Source organism: Aulonocara stuartgranti (assembly GCF_965226115.1).
Source record: "Aulonocara stuartgranti genome assembly, chromosome: 2".
Taxonomy (NCBI): Eukaryota; Metazoa; Chordata; class Actinopteri; order Cichliformes; family Cichlidae; genus Aulonocara; species Aulonocara stuartgranti.
In genome coordinates, this window is record NC_138940.1 from 16,230,467 (window position 1) to 16,244,660 (window position 14,194).

The 14,194-nt window shown below is 48.1% G+C and overlaps 1 protein-coding gene across 5 annotated transcripts in view; it reads left to right on the top strand.

The window, feature by feature from the left end:
* ppargc1b (peroxisome proliferator-activated receptor gamma, coactivator 1 beta) overlaps window positions 1–14,194 on the top strand; it is a 70,006-nt gene that overhangs the window by 48,801 nt on the left and 7,011 nt on the right. For all 5 annotated transcript variants that reach the window (XM_082551156.1, XM_082551155.1, XM_082551154.1 and 2 more), the window contains 4 exons: window positions 2,943–3,128; window positions 7,306–7,500; window positions 11,716–11,841; window positions 13,106–14,069. In XM_082551156.1, coding sequence (XP_082407282.1) covers window positions 2,943–3,128; window positions 7,306–7,500; window positions 11,716–11,841; window positions 13,106–14,069 — 1,471 coding nt within the window. The remainder of the gene's footprint in view (window positions 1–2,942; window positions 3,129–7,305; window positions 7,501–11,715; window positions 11,842–13,105; window positions 14,070–14,194) is intronic.

Sequence of the window (14,194 nt, forward strand, 5' to 3'; positions counted from 1 at the left end):
GTGGGTCTCTGAACTCGGAATAAAAAGTGTTCCTTTCATTGTGTGAGCAGAGAGCACTGCTCGTGTTGAACGTGTTAATTTGGTTAATTTCATCATCACATCAGTGGTCTCAGCTATGCTAGCTGAAACCTGATAGAAACGTGACAGTTGCTGCTGGGACAGAGTGTTCTGCACGCTCAGACACAAACGGCAGAGGACGAGTCGGCTACAAGCTGAGCTGCTTTGTGTTTGAGGAAAGCTGATCTGTTTGAATCAGTTAAATACGTTTAACTGGTCGACCCAGTGTGTGTGTTGTCGTTTCCTCATTCATAAAACAGGACATTGATTCTGTGTGTCGTCTTCATGCAGACGTTAAGGAAGGAATGTTTCCTCCTCCCTTCAGAGACCACGCAGTCATTTCCCATCACGGCGAGTCACGCACACACACTTCCTGCTCTTCGCAGTGACGTGGCTCAGTGTGTGTGAGAGGCTCGGCCTGCTGTGACTGTGAGCCACATGGTAAAGAATTTAGAGATGTGATCTTGAGGGTAAAACACAAACTGAGCACAGTTTCCCTTTTCACATGTTCCTGAGAGCATTTCAGGAATTGTTGATTAGGAAGCGGGATCTGAAATCGTCTTGTATGGGCAACGGACATTTTCAGGGAGTGAGTTTTTCAGAGTTGGGCAAGCCATCGCTGAGGTTTTAGAGAAGTGTTTGGCAGTTCCTGACTTTATGAAGGGTGAAGGCTCTTGTTCCTTCAGGCAGAGGCTTCGTGTAGGTGTCGAGTGATTTGGTAATGGGAAATGATTCTTGAGGTCTTGTTACCTCAGATGTTGCGAGGGGTCAGAGGGTGCCTGCTGAGGTCCTTTATGTCCATAAGAGTTCATGTGGAGGTTCCTGTGATTTCATGTGATCGTAGGAGATCCTCGTTGTTGATTACTGCCTGGAAATAATCTCCATTCCTCTGCTGTGTGTCTAAGCCTAGGTCTCCTTTTTTTTTCTCTTTCGGTGTTTGCAGTGAGTGACGCGCAGAGCTCGAACAACTTTGAGATATTTGTCACTAAAGAACATCAGAAAACAAAGTTATAAGCACTCTCAGCACTGGAGCCCCCCAGGGGTGTGTTCTGAGCCCCCTGCTGTACTCTTTGTACACATATGACTGTGTGGCCACTACCAGCTCCACCACCATCATCAAGTTTGCTGACGACACCGTCGTGGTGGGCCTGATCTCTGATAACAACGAGACGGCCTACCTGAAGGAGATTAGGAATCTGGAGAACTGGTGCCAGAGGAACAACCTCCTTCTAAACGTCAGTAAGACAAAGGAGCTGATAGTGGACTTCAGCACTAAGCAGGAGAGGAACTACCAGACCCCCGTCATCAACGAGTGCCCAGTGGAGAGAGTGGACAGCTTCAAATACCTCGGAGTTCACATCACGCAGGACCTGTCATGGTCCTGTCACATCAACACCGTGGTGAAAAAGGCCCGACAGCGTCTCTACCACCTCAGACGCTTGAGAGACTTCCAACTGCCCTCCAAGGTGCTCAGGAACTTTTACTCGTGCACCATAGAGAGCATCCTGGCGGGAAACATCTTAACCTGGTTCGGGAACAGCACCATGCAGGACAGACGAGCTCTACAGAGGGTTGTGCGGTCAGCTGAGCGCACCATCCGCTCCGAGCTCCCTGACCTGCACTCAATCTACAGCAGGCGGTGCTGGACCAAGGCCAGGAAGATCGTGAAGGACCTCAGCCATCCCAACAACAGACTGTTCTCTCTGTTGAGGTCAGGAAAGCGATTCCGCTCCCTGAAGACCAACACAGAGAGACTGAGGAGGAGCTTCTTCCCGCAGGCGATACGGTCTCTCAATCACACCACCACACAGTACTGACCCACACATATGGTTCTTACACACACACTGGACTTTCTGGACTTTGGTTTTGCACAACACTGGTCACTATATTCTTCATTTCCGGTTAATACTTGTACAGCTGCTGTTATTGTGTATATATTTATTTATATTTAGATTTCTTCATACATTCTTATATAGTTCTATATTGTGTATTGTGTATTTTGTTGTACAGTTATTTTATTTTCAACTTTAATTTATATATTTATCTTTATCTTATTCTTCCCAGTTAAATTTACCCTTCATTCTAATTTGTGTTGTACAGTTATTTCATTTTTAACCTTAATTTATATTTTATTCCTTCCTAGTTAAATTGACCCTTTTTAATTTTTCATATTTATTTCCTATCTTATTCATAGCCTTTTCCTTTTTTGTTTTCTTTAGGTCACGAGCAGTTGTCCAAGCATTTCACTACATATCGTACTGTGTATGACTGTGTACGTGACAAATAAAATTTGAATTTGAATTTTTATATCAACCATCCACCTCCTCGGTCAGAATACACATGCAGCTCAGTAAAACCAGCACTCATCACATGTGTCACTGTGACCACAGTGAGACGTGCATTAATAGATGATGACCGTCCACACTGGGCGACTGTACATGTGACAGACAGTCTGTGCGATCCTGGTGTTGAACCTCCTCTAATGTGGAAGCCTTATTACATCTAATGAGCAGCTGTTGATGAGAGCTCCTTGTGATGCTGACAGCGAACAGTGATTTACAGTGCAGACTTTTATCCAAAGTGCCTCTCACTTTGAGAAAGGGCGGCTTGATTGGAACTGAAGCTCTGACAGTACAACCACACAGAAACATTCAGACTCATTGGAGTCGTGGAAGGAGAACCATCTCCACGTTTGTGTTTCAGAGAGCACAGATAGCATCATCCACTGCTTAAGGCAAAGCAGAACAAAAACACTTTTACCCAGCTGTGATCTTTGTGACTTGTGCTATTTTTTTGTATCCCGAAAGAACCCAGGCTCCTGGGAATGCTGCTTTGATCTCAATGTTTAACTAACGTGACCTCTCCTTCTCTTTTTCCGTCCTCAGTATGGGGAGGAGGAGGTGTGTTCGGACCGTCTGGACACCGACTTCCCGGACATTGACCTCTCCCAGCTGGATACCAGCGACTTTGACAGCGTCAACTGCCTCAGCGAGCTGCAGTGGTGCAACGATCAGTCGGCCAACGCGTCGCCGGCCTCCATTCACTACAGCACAGCAGACGAGCTGTTCGAGGTGAGGTTTCTGTCCTGAAGCCGGCGCCTCTTCTCGAAAATACGTCTCCTTTTTCGGCGTCTTTCTTTCTCATACCTATGCTCGTTATCTTTCTATTCTTGGAAGAGCTGGTGGTCAGAGGGAAATGAATCTTCGTCTGTTGTTTAGTGTTGAGACAAAGTTGGTGTTGTGTGAAGGACTTCCCAAATACTCCCTGCTGACTCCTTTAGCTGCACAGTGTACAAAATATATGCTCTAATATTATTTTAGTGAACTGAGGCGAGCACGAGGTGTTAGGCCGGAATCAGCTGGCAAACATGTCCACGCGCTGCAGGCTTGTCTCAGCACTTCACACCAAACAGAGGCTGAATCTGTGCTTTTTGTTTTGGCACCTTCTTGTTTTTTCAGACCTTTTGACCAAAGCTGTTGTTTTATGAATTAATTCAGCTGTTAATTGAATCTCACACGTGCCTTTCGTGGAATTGGGTCTCAGAAGCATGTTGTTAGAGAGCCAAAGTTTTCTATGCTGAAGTGGGTGTAAAACCCAAACCCCTGTCTTGACCCTTGTGCTTAGATGTGGACATGTGTGGGCCCAGCCAAGAAAGTAGTTCCCAGTTATGCTGCGTGTAACACGATGATGCAAGCAGCACATCTGCTGGGCTGCTGAAAGCCCGAGGCTCCGGTGTCTGGTGCCCTTCCGGGATGAATTCAAGGAATACCCTTCTAATCTTTCTTTATCTGCGAGCCGGCCCTGGATCATTGATCGTCCATAGGTTTGCAGTCCCTGCAAAGTCTTGCAGTCCCATTATGGAGGCTAAATTGAGAGCACCTCGAGAATAAAAAGACAATAACGGAGAGATAAAGTAGCATTTAGGTCCACATCATCTGCTGTGTAATGCAAGTCTGCTGATGGAAATTGCTTTGATGCTGCAATGTGCCACAGAGAGTATTGGTTAAATGAAGACAGGCAAAGCATTATGGGAATTCAGGTAAATAAACACCCACAGCCCCTGTCTGCACTCTGAGCGCCTCAGTTTTATTCTTACTTCGATCCACATTAGCTGACGCCTGAGCGACTCTTTGACTTCCTGTTGCTGACACGAAACTAAACTTCACAAGATCACAGACGCACAACACAGACAGTTACAGACGCAATCATACAGCACAAACACAATCACAGACACACAACAGACACAGTTACAGACACAATCATACAGCACAGACAAAATCACACACACAGTCGCAAAGACACAATCATGGACACAGGTGTATTCATACTGAGAAGTTACAGCTGTGAGATTCTTCATGTCTAACAGCAGCCGACTAATAAGAAAATACACGAAGAGGAAACGGGCGCGTTAATCTCACCGTTTTTCTGGTTCTTTGTCTCGATCAAACACTGCAGCTGCTTTACTTCCCGGCCTTTGTGGTATCGGGAGCTCTTTGATGGCTTCATGGCACTTTTTCCTTTCTGTGTTTGTCACCAGTAACTGCTCCTCCTGATGCGTTCTGGTCTGTGTTCACTCATTTTTCTGTTTCTGCAAACTCACTCTGCACATGTACAGCTTTGAAAAACACAGCACCCCCCTTCATTCCTCTGATATGTTATATTTCAGTCAATACTATATTGATCAGATTAAAACAGCAGTGTAGATGGTCAGACCGCGTTTGATTATGAATACGAGTAATGAATAGAGTGATAAGCAGGCACATGAAGCCCTCCCAGTGTCTCTGCCCCTCTGCTATCAGTCAATATGGTGCTTATTTACGGTCGCGTGTCGCAATCTCATCCCCAGCTGGAGGTTATCGATCGTGTTTGTGTGACTTAATTTAACCTCAGAGTGCAGAGATCAGGAAAGGAAAGAGCAAATTGATTTAGAATTATGATTTTAGCAATAAAAGCCCACACATGCTCAGTGGACATCTATTCAGCTGTTCGTGTGTCAGCCAATCACACGGCAAGACAAGCTGCTGAAGCTCAGACCGAGCATCAGAATGATGAAGAAAGAATGTGGCATGGTTGTTGGTCTGAGTGTTTCACACACTGATCTCCAACCATCTCTGAGCTCAGAGGAAATAACCAGCCAGCAGCAGCTCTGTGGGAGGAAATGACTCGCTAAGGTCAGAGGAGGATGGACAGTCTACTTAGAGCTGATAGGAAGGCAGCAATAACTCCAGTAAGCACTCGCTACAACCAAAGGTCGTGTCCAAATTCATGGGCTGCATCCTCCTGAGGCCGCATTTGTAGACCGATTACGTCACAGCGACGCGCCGAAGGCTGTCCAAATTCGTAGACTCCTCCGAATGCAGCCGACAAATGCGTCCTCCTTTTCTCCGAATTTGAAGGATGGGTCGGATGTGTCCTTCGTGGCCTACCATATCCCAGAATTCATAGCGCGGCCCAGCCAAACTCCAGTTTCCAACAATGGCGGCCGCTACTAAACGTCAAACAGAAACCTGATTAAACAGAAGTATGAGACAGTCGAGAATTTACGCCAGTGTCCTGTTATATTTTAGATAGCAAGGAGCAGACGGCTGAGTTTATTAAACTCCACCGAGACAGCGGTGACGCTAATCAGAAGGCTAGACCGTCCAATTTCACGGCCGTTTACTTCCGGCCTACCCAACCTTCTGAGGACCTGGCCCACGTAGACTGCGAAGGCCGGGTCCTCAGGAGGATGCAGCCCATGAATTTGGACACGACCAAAGTCTGCAGAAGAGCGTCTCTGAACCTTGAAGCAGATGGGCTCCAGAAGCAGACGACCACACCAGTGTCACTGCTGTCAGTAAGAACAGGAAACTGAGTCTATGGCTAACACAGACTCTCAAACCTGGACAACAGAAGCTGGAGAAACGTCTCCTGGTCTGACGAGTTTAAAGCATGGATCCATCCTGCCTGTGTCCGTGTTCAGGCTGCTGCTGGTGTGACTCTCAGTACCAGCTGAGCATCGTTTAAACTCCGTAGCCTGGCCGAGTGCTGCCGCTGACCACGCCTATCCTTTATGACCTCATTCCACCGTCTTTAGCAGGATAACAAAGCTCCGTGTCTCAAAGCTCAGATCATGTCAGACTGGTTTCTAGAACATGACTGTGAGTTCACTGCACTCAGGCAGCCTCCACAGACACAGATCTCAGTCCTGCAGAGCAGCTTTGAGATGCAGGAGACACATCTGCATCAGCTGTGTGATGATGTCATAATGATGTCAGTCTCTGAGCAGCTTGTTGAATCTGAGCCATGAAGAGTTAAACTCAGTACTAGCAGATGTACCTAACAAAGTGTAAGTAAGTAAGTGTCTGTATTTTGATTGTCAGGTAAATGTAAATCTGTTTTTCTGTGACTGTTAAATTAAGTATTGCTTTTAGCCAATCAAAGGCTTTCCTCTGCTGATGTAGCACTGTGTAGATTCCCGCAGAGAAGACGTGAGCTGGCCTGAAGATGGAGAATAAATGTAGGAATAAATAGTTTTGGCAGCTGGGGACAGATGGATCTGGATGATAAAAGAGAGAGACAGATGAATGAAGCTCGCTGGCTTCCCGTAGGCCAGCCGTGCTATCGCCTCTCCACCAGACTCTGCTCTCAGCAAGATGGCAGCTCATCAACAGTAAACAACTCCTGTGTGGATGTCACAGGAGGGCCAGCGGTGGAAAGAGAGCTGAGCTTGGACTGAAATTACACATAAACATTATTTTCTTCAAACGAGACAATGTTCATGCTGAAACATTACAGAAGTGCACATGCAGCATTGCAGAGAACTCAGTGTCGTACTGACGGAGATAACAAGGTCAAAGGTCAGAGTGGAGTCACCTGACCTGTGATGTTATTGTGATAAATGACACAAACAAGAAGAAAGAGTGATCAGAATGTATGGGGCATTGTTTGAGGAGTGATTCAGCTCCCGAAGAGTCCTTCAGTCTGAGAACCAAGACATCTGTCTATACATCCAAGCATCCATCCATCCACCCATGTATACATCCATCCATCCATCCAGACATACATCTATACATCCATCCATCCACCCATGTATACATCCATCCATCCATCCATCCAAACATACATCTATACATCCATGCATCCATCCAAACATCCATCCATTCATATGAATGTGGTGATGGTGATAGATCTGGTGTGGTGGATTAATAGTGGGTCTCTGAGGTTTGTATCGGTGTTCCTGATCCCGCCCATGTTCTCTTCCTGCAGATAGAAGAGGAGAACGCGGCTCTGCTCGCCGCTCTCACCGACAGTTTGGATGGGATTGTGGATGCCGAGGTGGGTGGACTCTCTGTGTTCCCCGCCCTGGGGGAGGAGCCCAGCCAAGAAGAGGAAGATGGTCTTTCTCTCAGCGCCGAGGACTTCAGCCAGCCTCTGGGGTCCGAGACCGAGGACCCGTCTCTGGTAAGAACACAGAGCGGCGTGAAGCAGCATCAGAACTGTTTCTTTTGTCTCTATTCTGGGTCTGGACCTCAATTTTCCACATCTCCCTCTGTTATGTTTGGTATACAAAAGAGAAACAGGAGATGAATATACCAAACATAACAGAGGGCTGTTATGTTTGGTATTCATCTCCTGTTTCTCTTTTGTCATTGGTCTGCAAATCAAACGTCTCTCACAGCCCAACAGACAGAGATCCTTTAATGCGAGCTTCAAACCCTATCCAGCCCTCGTCACCCCGACGTGCTGAGCCTCTCCTTTCCCATGCTCTCCCTGCAGCTTTCTCCCCCGTATCTCCATCTGTGTCGCGTTCACTAACCTTCATGATCCCCTCATCGGCCTGCGAGGTTCAAAGTCTGCCTTTAACTGCAGGAAAACAGAGCAGCACAAAGTAACCTTTCATCCTGTGTGTGTGTGGGGGTGGGGGTCCCGTTTCTGGGAACCAGGCATTATTTCAGTCACACAAATAGGGTGAAATGCTTCAGAGAGAGCGCCTTGTAGAGGTTTGTGTGAGAATGAGATCTGGTCATAAATGATGAAATCCTGAAAAAGAATAAAGTCTGAGATGTGTTGAGAACGGCGATACAACAGTTTCTTACAGCGAGCTGCTGACTTCAGACTTTTAGGAAACTTTCAAAGTTGTGTGAGTGATTTGACGATTCTGCAGACCTACACAGTCTCAGGACCATGAGTGAGGTGGTCTGTGTTGGTCTTTGTGCTGAAGTGTGTGTGTGTCTGTTCTCCCCCCCCCCCCCCCCGGGCCTCTTCCTTGTTCCCTGAATCACTCTTCCTGGAACAAATCCTGTTCTCTCCCCACTTGCCCCTCCCCCCGTTATCAGCCCTTGTGTGCACCTGAGCCCGTCGCCTCCTTACCAAAAACTCTGAAACCTGTTGAGCCCCCCCTGCTGGGCTCAGCCTGGAGGTAATTGAAGCAGGAAGTTATTTGACTGCTCATGCGATTACCTCCAATGCGGTCTTGTTGCTCTCGTCACAAACACAAATCCACCCGCTTCCTCAGCGCACGGTGCTCGCAGGCTTTACTTGTGTGCTCTGATTTAGCGGCAGCTGACAAAGATGCTATTGTTTGGCAGTCGTGAGTCATGGCGGATGTCTGAATACCTGCAGTGTAAATGTTTACCAGCATGCTCTGACTTCTTTTTGTACTGACACGATGAGGCCATCTATAAAACCACCCTGTTGAGCCACATTTGCTGGGCTCTAAAATGAATGCAGTGATAGACTGTGAGATAAGAACGGGTCAATATCCTTTATGGAACAATAAAATATGTTCTTACAGTGAAAGAAGACACCATTGAGTCTCCTTGGATTGAACTGCTCCGCAGAATTATACCAACAAATGAATGATGGAGCCTTACAGTGAATGCAGCTGTGCTGCAGTGTGTTCAAGCCGTGAGGAAGCAGACTGAGCGATGGCAGCATATCAGCCGTTGCTCTTCTCTGGTACAGGTGCACTGTAGTAACTGCTTTGGCCTCAAGCCGCTTTATACTTTATACTGGAGTAATAGAGAGAAAACCCCAACAATGAGACAACCCCCTAGGAGCAAGCACTTGGTAACAGTGGAAAGGAAAAACTGTTTGAACAAAAAGAAACCTCCAACAGAACCAGGCTCAGGGTGGGAGCCTGCCTGCTGTTACCTCTTCAAACCGCTTTGCAACCCACCCCACCCCAGCACCTCCACTTCATGCTTTTACTAACTTAATGTAACTGACACCTGCTCATATCTGTGCTGGGGTCAGAGGTTGGAGCTGGGGTCAGAGGTCGGTGCGGTGCAGTATAAAAGAAGGAATCTGTGCATTTTTATGCCTCATGCTTCTCACGTATGTATACAAAAGGACCAAGAGGTCAAGGAGCGCCAAATATAAATGATGAGAGGTTCTGTTCCCCACCTAAATAATATCTGAACACTAAGACTACAGAACCACAGACACTAACAGACACGTAGGTGGAGCCTTGACAGTGTTGGTGTAATCATGTCCAGTGTCCAGGGCCCCATCATCGTTATCCCTGTTCATTTAAAGCTACACTGTAAAGTGTGTGCACCCACTGCGAGCTGTTTTAGTGACACCACTGGGATTGAGTGTTCAGTTTGACAACATGCAGAACACATCACCAACGACACGTTTAGGAATAATACTTATATACAAGGTAGTAAGACAGAGGTTTTACTGTATGACTGGAGTACTCTAGTGTACTAACAGTAGTGGGGACGGATCTGAGAGGCATTAGCAGGAAAATAGGGCATTCCTTCCAAATTGGTGGAAATTGCAGTGACGGTAAATGTTTCAGTAATCAGGACAGTTTGGCTGTTGAGGAAGCCAAAAAAGAAGCAGTCAAGCCTGTGAGCGCTAACGGTGAGTGTGTGCCGGCAGGAAGTCGGGCATCGCTGCAGGCGGTTAAATGCAATGAAGCTTTTGTTTGGTGCAAAACAGGCCAAAGATAGTGAGCTGTCACGCCACGACATGCCGTCGTCTCTGCTGTCTCACACATTTGTCCTTGAAGCTTCGGCGGTCATCAGTCAGCCAGAACTCAGGTTGTAAGTACGAGACCCCGAAGGTCACAGAAACGCCAGCTCAGACTTCATGACTGTCGCCGTCGTTTATTCTTGAAGTTTTGGTGCACTTTTGATAATATTGATCCCAAAGGTCCACATGTAGAAAACTCCAGAGCAGTTTGATTGTGACAGATGCAACTCTGAGACTCTTTAAATAGCTTTAAATTATTACACTGCACAGGGCTGCGTTTGACTTGAGAAACAATTTTAAAAAGTGAAGGTGTTCTCACAGGTGCAGCAGCCGGACATCCATGCAGGCAGAGCAGCCTCCTAACAACATTATTCTCTTTACTCTGCGTGCTGTCACATGACTGCTGTCACTGTGTTCAGGCTTAAATGAGGTGGCGGCCTCTACTGATAAATCCTAGAATCCTAAATTTTGTTCCAAAGTCTTCTAAAAGTCATGTCTGTGTGGCGTGATTATAATTACATGACATATACGTATAAAGCTGCATAAACAGTGACAAGTTCAGTTTCCTCAGAGCTAAAAGAGCCGTGCAGAAGCTTTTAACATGTGTTTTCTCTGCACCGTGTCCCCCTCTTTCGGTGCTTGTGCACACTCTTGCAGTTTGTTCACATGTGATTGGCCCTTGGCTCTTTCTTCATGACTATTTGTCCCAGTGTAGAACAAGGCCTCCATTGATGAGGCCACTGAAGCTGTGGGAGGTGTCCAGAGTAGAGTAGAGCGAAGAAGAGTAAACTGTGTGTTTGAGGGCCCCGGATGCTTTCAGTGGTCCAAACAGACACAAACCTTCAGTTGCCACTTTCACGCCCCTCAATGGGACTCTGAGCGGAGCATCAGCACGCGCTCAGAGCCAAGTTGGCTCGCCCACAAAGAGCCGCTGTGGCCCATTAACGATGTGTGCTTGCAGCCAGTGCTGACGGCTGGTGATGATGTGCAGCGTCGCTCACAGGTACACAGCTTCTAATGCTGACCTCCAGAGAGTCAGCCGCAGCATCACGCCATCATAAACGCTCTGCACGCCCTGCAGTAGGTCTTCATATAATGTTGCTTACATGTGACGGCCCCAATCAGAAACAGAGTTTTTATAAAGCGGCAACATCCGTGAGTTTCTACCAGCGATTCAGAGAGACTGAAAAAGGAGCTGATGGAGCTGACATGAAGCTCAGACCTGCACTGAATGGGCGACGAGGACAGTGGGCGGGGCTTGGGGGGTGCTAGTGTTAATATTCAGCTGAAGGGTAATACTGGGGGATGATGAAGGACAGGTTGGCTTCATGCCTGTAAGAAGACTGTGATGGAGGGATGAAGGAGCAGTTGTGCTCGGTTATTATAGAAAGAGAGAGTTTTTAATGGGAACGTGAGCGTGCCGTGTCGCTGTCAGCTTTAGTCGAGTGATAAATGTACAGTATGTTGACCCGGCCTGCATGTTACTCTTGTACAAACATCCATCAGCGAAGTGTTAACAGCTGACAGAACGTAGATTAAAAACTGGCGCATTCATCTCTCTGTGAGCCCTCTCCCGTGTTTGTGTTTTTACTACATTTGTACATCCGCCTCGCCGTCGTGCACGCGCACAAAGCGGCGCTCTATGTCTACGTCATGAAGACACTTCTGAAACCTTTTGATTTTCTTCCTCCTCAGCTGAAGAAGCTGCTGCTGACGCCTCCCAACATGCCTGCAGGCATGGACGTGCACAAAGAGGGCGTGAATGGCCATCGCTACTGCAACAGAAGCTTGCGCCTTCGTCCGGTCAGGCCTCTGCTGAAGGTGAGACACTTCCTGTCAGTACGTGCTGTTTAAAAGTTCACTACTTGTTGAATTAGGTTTTCAACAGAGCAACGAATTATCAAAATTAAATTCTCCAGTCTCTGGATTTTTACAATGAGTCGACGCAGTACTCGTGGCTGCGTAGGTAGTAGTACATCAGCAGTAAATGGTACAGTACGAAGCAGTTTTTACAGATTGTTAAGCTGTAGAATAAAAGCTTGCCGAGACCTTCCCGAGGAGAGGATGCTGTTGATGCTGGACGGAGTTCACAGAGCTGTGGCTTTAGCTTTAGAGCCGCGTAGCTGTGCTGTGGCAGATGGTGTGAGGGCAGCAGTGAGTTATGTGGATAATCCACAGCTGCACGCAGCACAGACATTAAACGTGAGCCTCTGTGCAGGGCAGGAAACCGCTTCCATGTTTTGTTGTGTGGGGCTTCATTTTTCATTTCCAGGAACAGCTGCAGACAGGAGAATGAAACAAAACAGTTCATCTGAAGCATCAGGATGTAGTGAAAGACTACAGGCTGCTGTAGTTGCATCCTTCATTACTGCATAGCAGGCCTGAACTGTGTTAGCTCACAGCACCGATGCTACAAGGGCTGCAGACCAAAAAGTTGTTCCACAAGCTTTTAAATATCTAGGCACAGAAAGGCCTTTTGACTTTTCCTTTCTTGTCCTTCAGATCGTGTTTTTGTTTCATCCCGATGGCTTGTTTTCTTTAAAATCCAGCTTCCAAATTCCATCAGATTCTCTGAGCCACCTGAACATGCCGTCTACCAGCACACTGGCGTCAAACACAAAGCAATTCTGAGAATTGTTGTAGAATTTGAGTCTAATTACACTGATCCTTATCATCTGTTGTGATAACAATCACAACAGACTACAGCTACTCAGTAGCATTGTGAGGTAGTATGGCTTCAAAATCATTTATGGCACTGATACTGCCTCCTGCAGAGGGAAACAACATCTATTGCCATGGATACTTAATAAAGTTACGTTATAGTACATTTTTACAGTGAGCCGAGCTGTTTTTGCTCAGCGGTGCACACACAGAGCTGAGCATCATCATATTTCCCTCGCATGTTATTTTTTCCTACATGCTCACCTTGTTTCTCACCCTCTGGTTTATGCTCTTGGTAGACTGTGGTGCTCATTTGGGCAGTGCTTTTTGCAGGTTGTTGGTAGACACGCCCCCACTGCCATGTTTTTTATCCTGTAATGCAGAGCACTTCCTGTTCTAACCGCTTGTTTGTCTCCATCTTCAGAGTGACGTCCCTCAGGAGAGGAAGCCCCGGGCGGTGCGTCCCGCTGGGCGTCTGTGCACAGAGCTTCACCGCCACCTCACCACCACGGAGGACACTGCGGCTCCTGACACGGAGGAGGAGGACGAGGAAGAGGAGGACGAGGACAGTGAGTCTGAGGAGGAAGAAGAGGAGGAGGAGTCCTCCAGCAGTGAAGCAGAGGGAGCGGCAAGCGTGGCCGCTGCCCCCGTTGAGGCACCGAAGCCTCAGTTCAGCTCAGAGAAGGAGCTGCAGTCTGTGGTGGAGTTGATCAGGTACATGCACACCTACTGCCTGCCCTCGCGCAAGCAACAGGGCTGGGATCGTAAGGACCGTGACCTGCTGCGGTCCCGGGCCCGACCTGAGGCCCCCCGCTCACCTGCCACAACCTCTCACAGTAGAGTGGTACTGGTGGCTGGTCCCGGGACCGGCGGGGGCTCGACTGGGTCAGCCAGCACCGCCACCAGGAAGCTCCCCTTCGCTCGGCGAAGGGAGATGAAGGCAGACTCCCTTCTCCGCACGCTCTTGCAGCAGAGCAGCTCTTTTGACGTGAGCAAGCCCTACAGACTGCACCGCCCACCCTACTCTCTCAGCCCCGACCGAACGGGAGAACCCGCTCCCTCAGGCCCGGCCCAAATCCCCACCTCCGCCAACCCCAAGCCAGACCTTGAGACCCCTGAGAGGAGAAGCCACTCCTCTGAGCCACCACGAAGCCTGGAGAAGACTGCAGACTGCAGCGGCTCCTTCTCAGTTCGGCGCTCACGCCGGCTGGCATCGTTTCCCAGCCGCTTTGCCAAAAGGCTGCGGCCTGAACGGGCCAGGGAAGAAGACAGGAAGGAGGGACGGGTGGGGCTCAAACTGCCGCCCACCCAAGCTGGAGGGGAAAGCGCGACGGAGACGTTGAGGGGAAAGCTAACGTCCAGTGAGCTGAGTCACCCCTGCTGCCACGGTACGTCACGCACGTCCTCCTTCGTTCGTGAAGGCGGGGCCTGCGAGTGTGACCTCGTCACAGCAATACTGACCTACATGCTGATGAGTTTGTACATGGCAGTGAGAGGATTTTTGTTGTGGTTG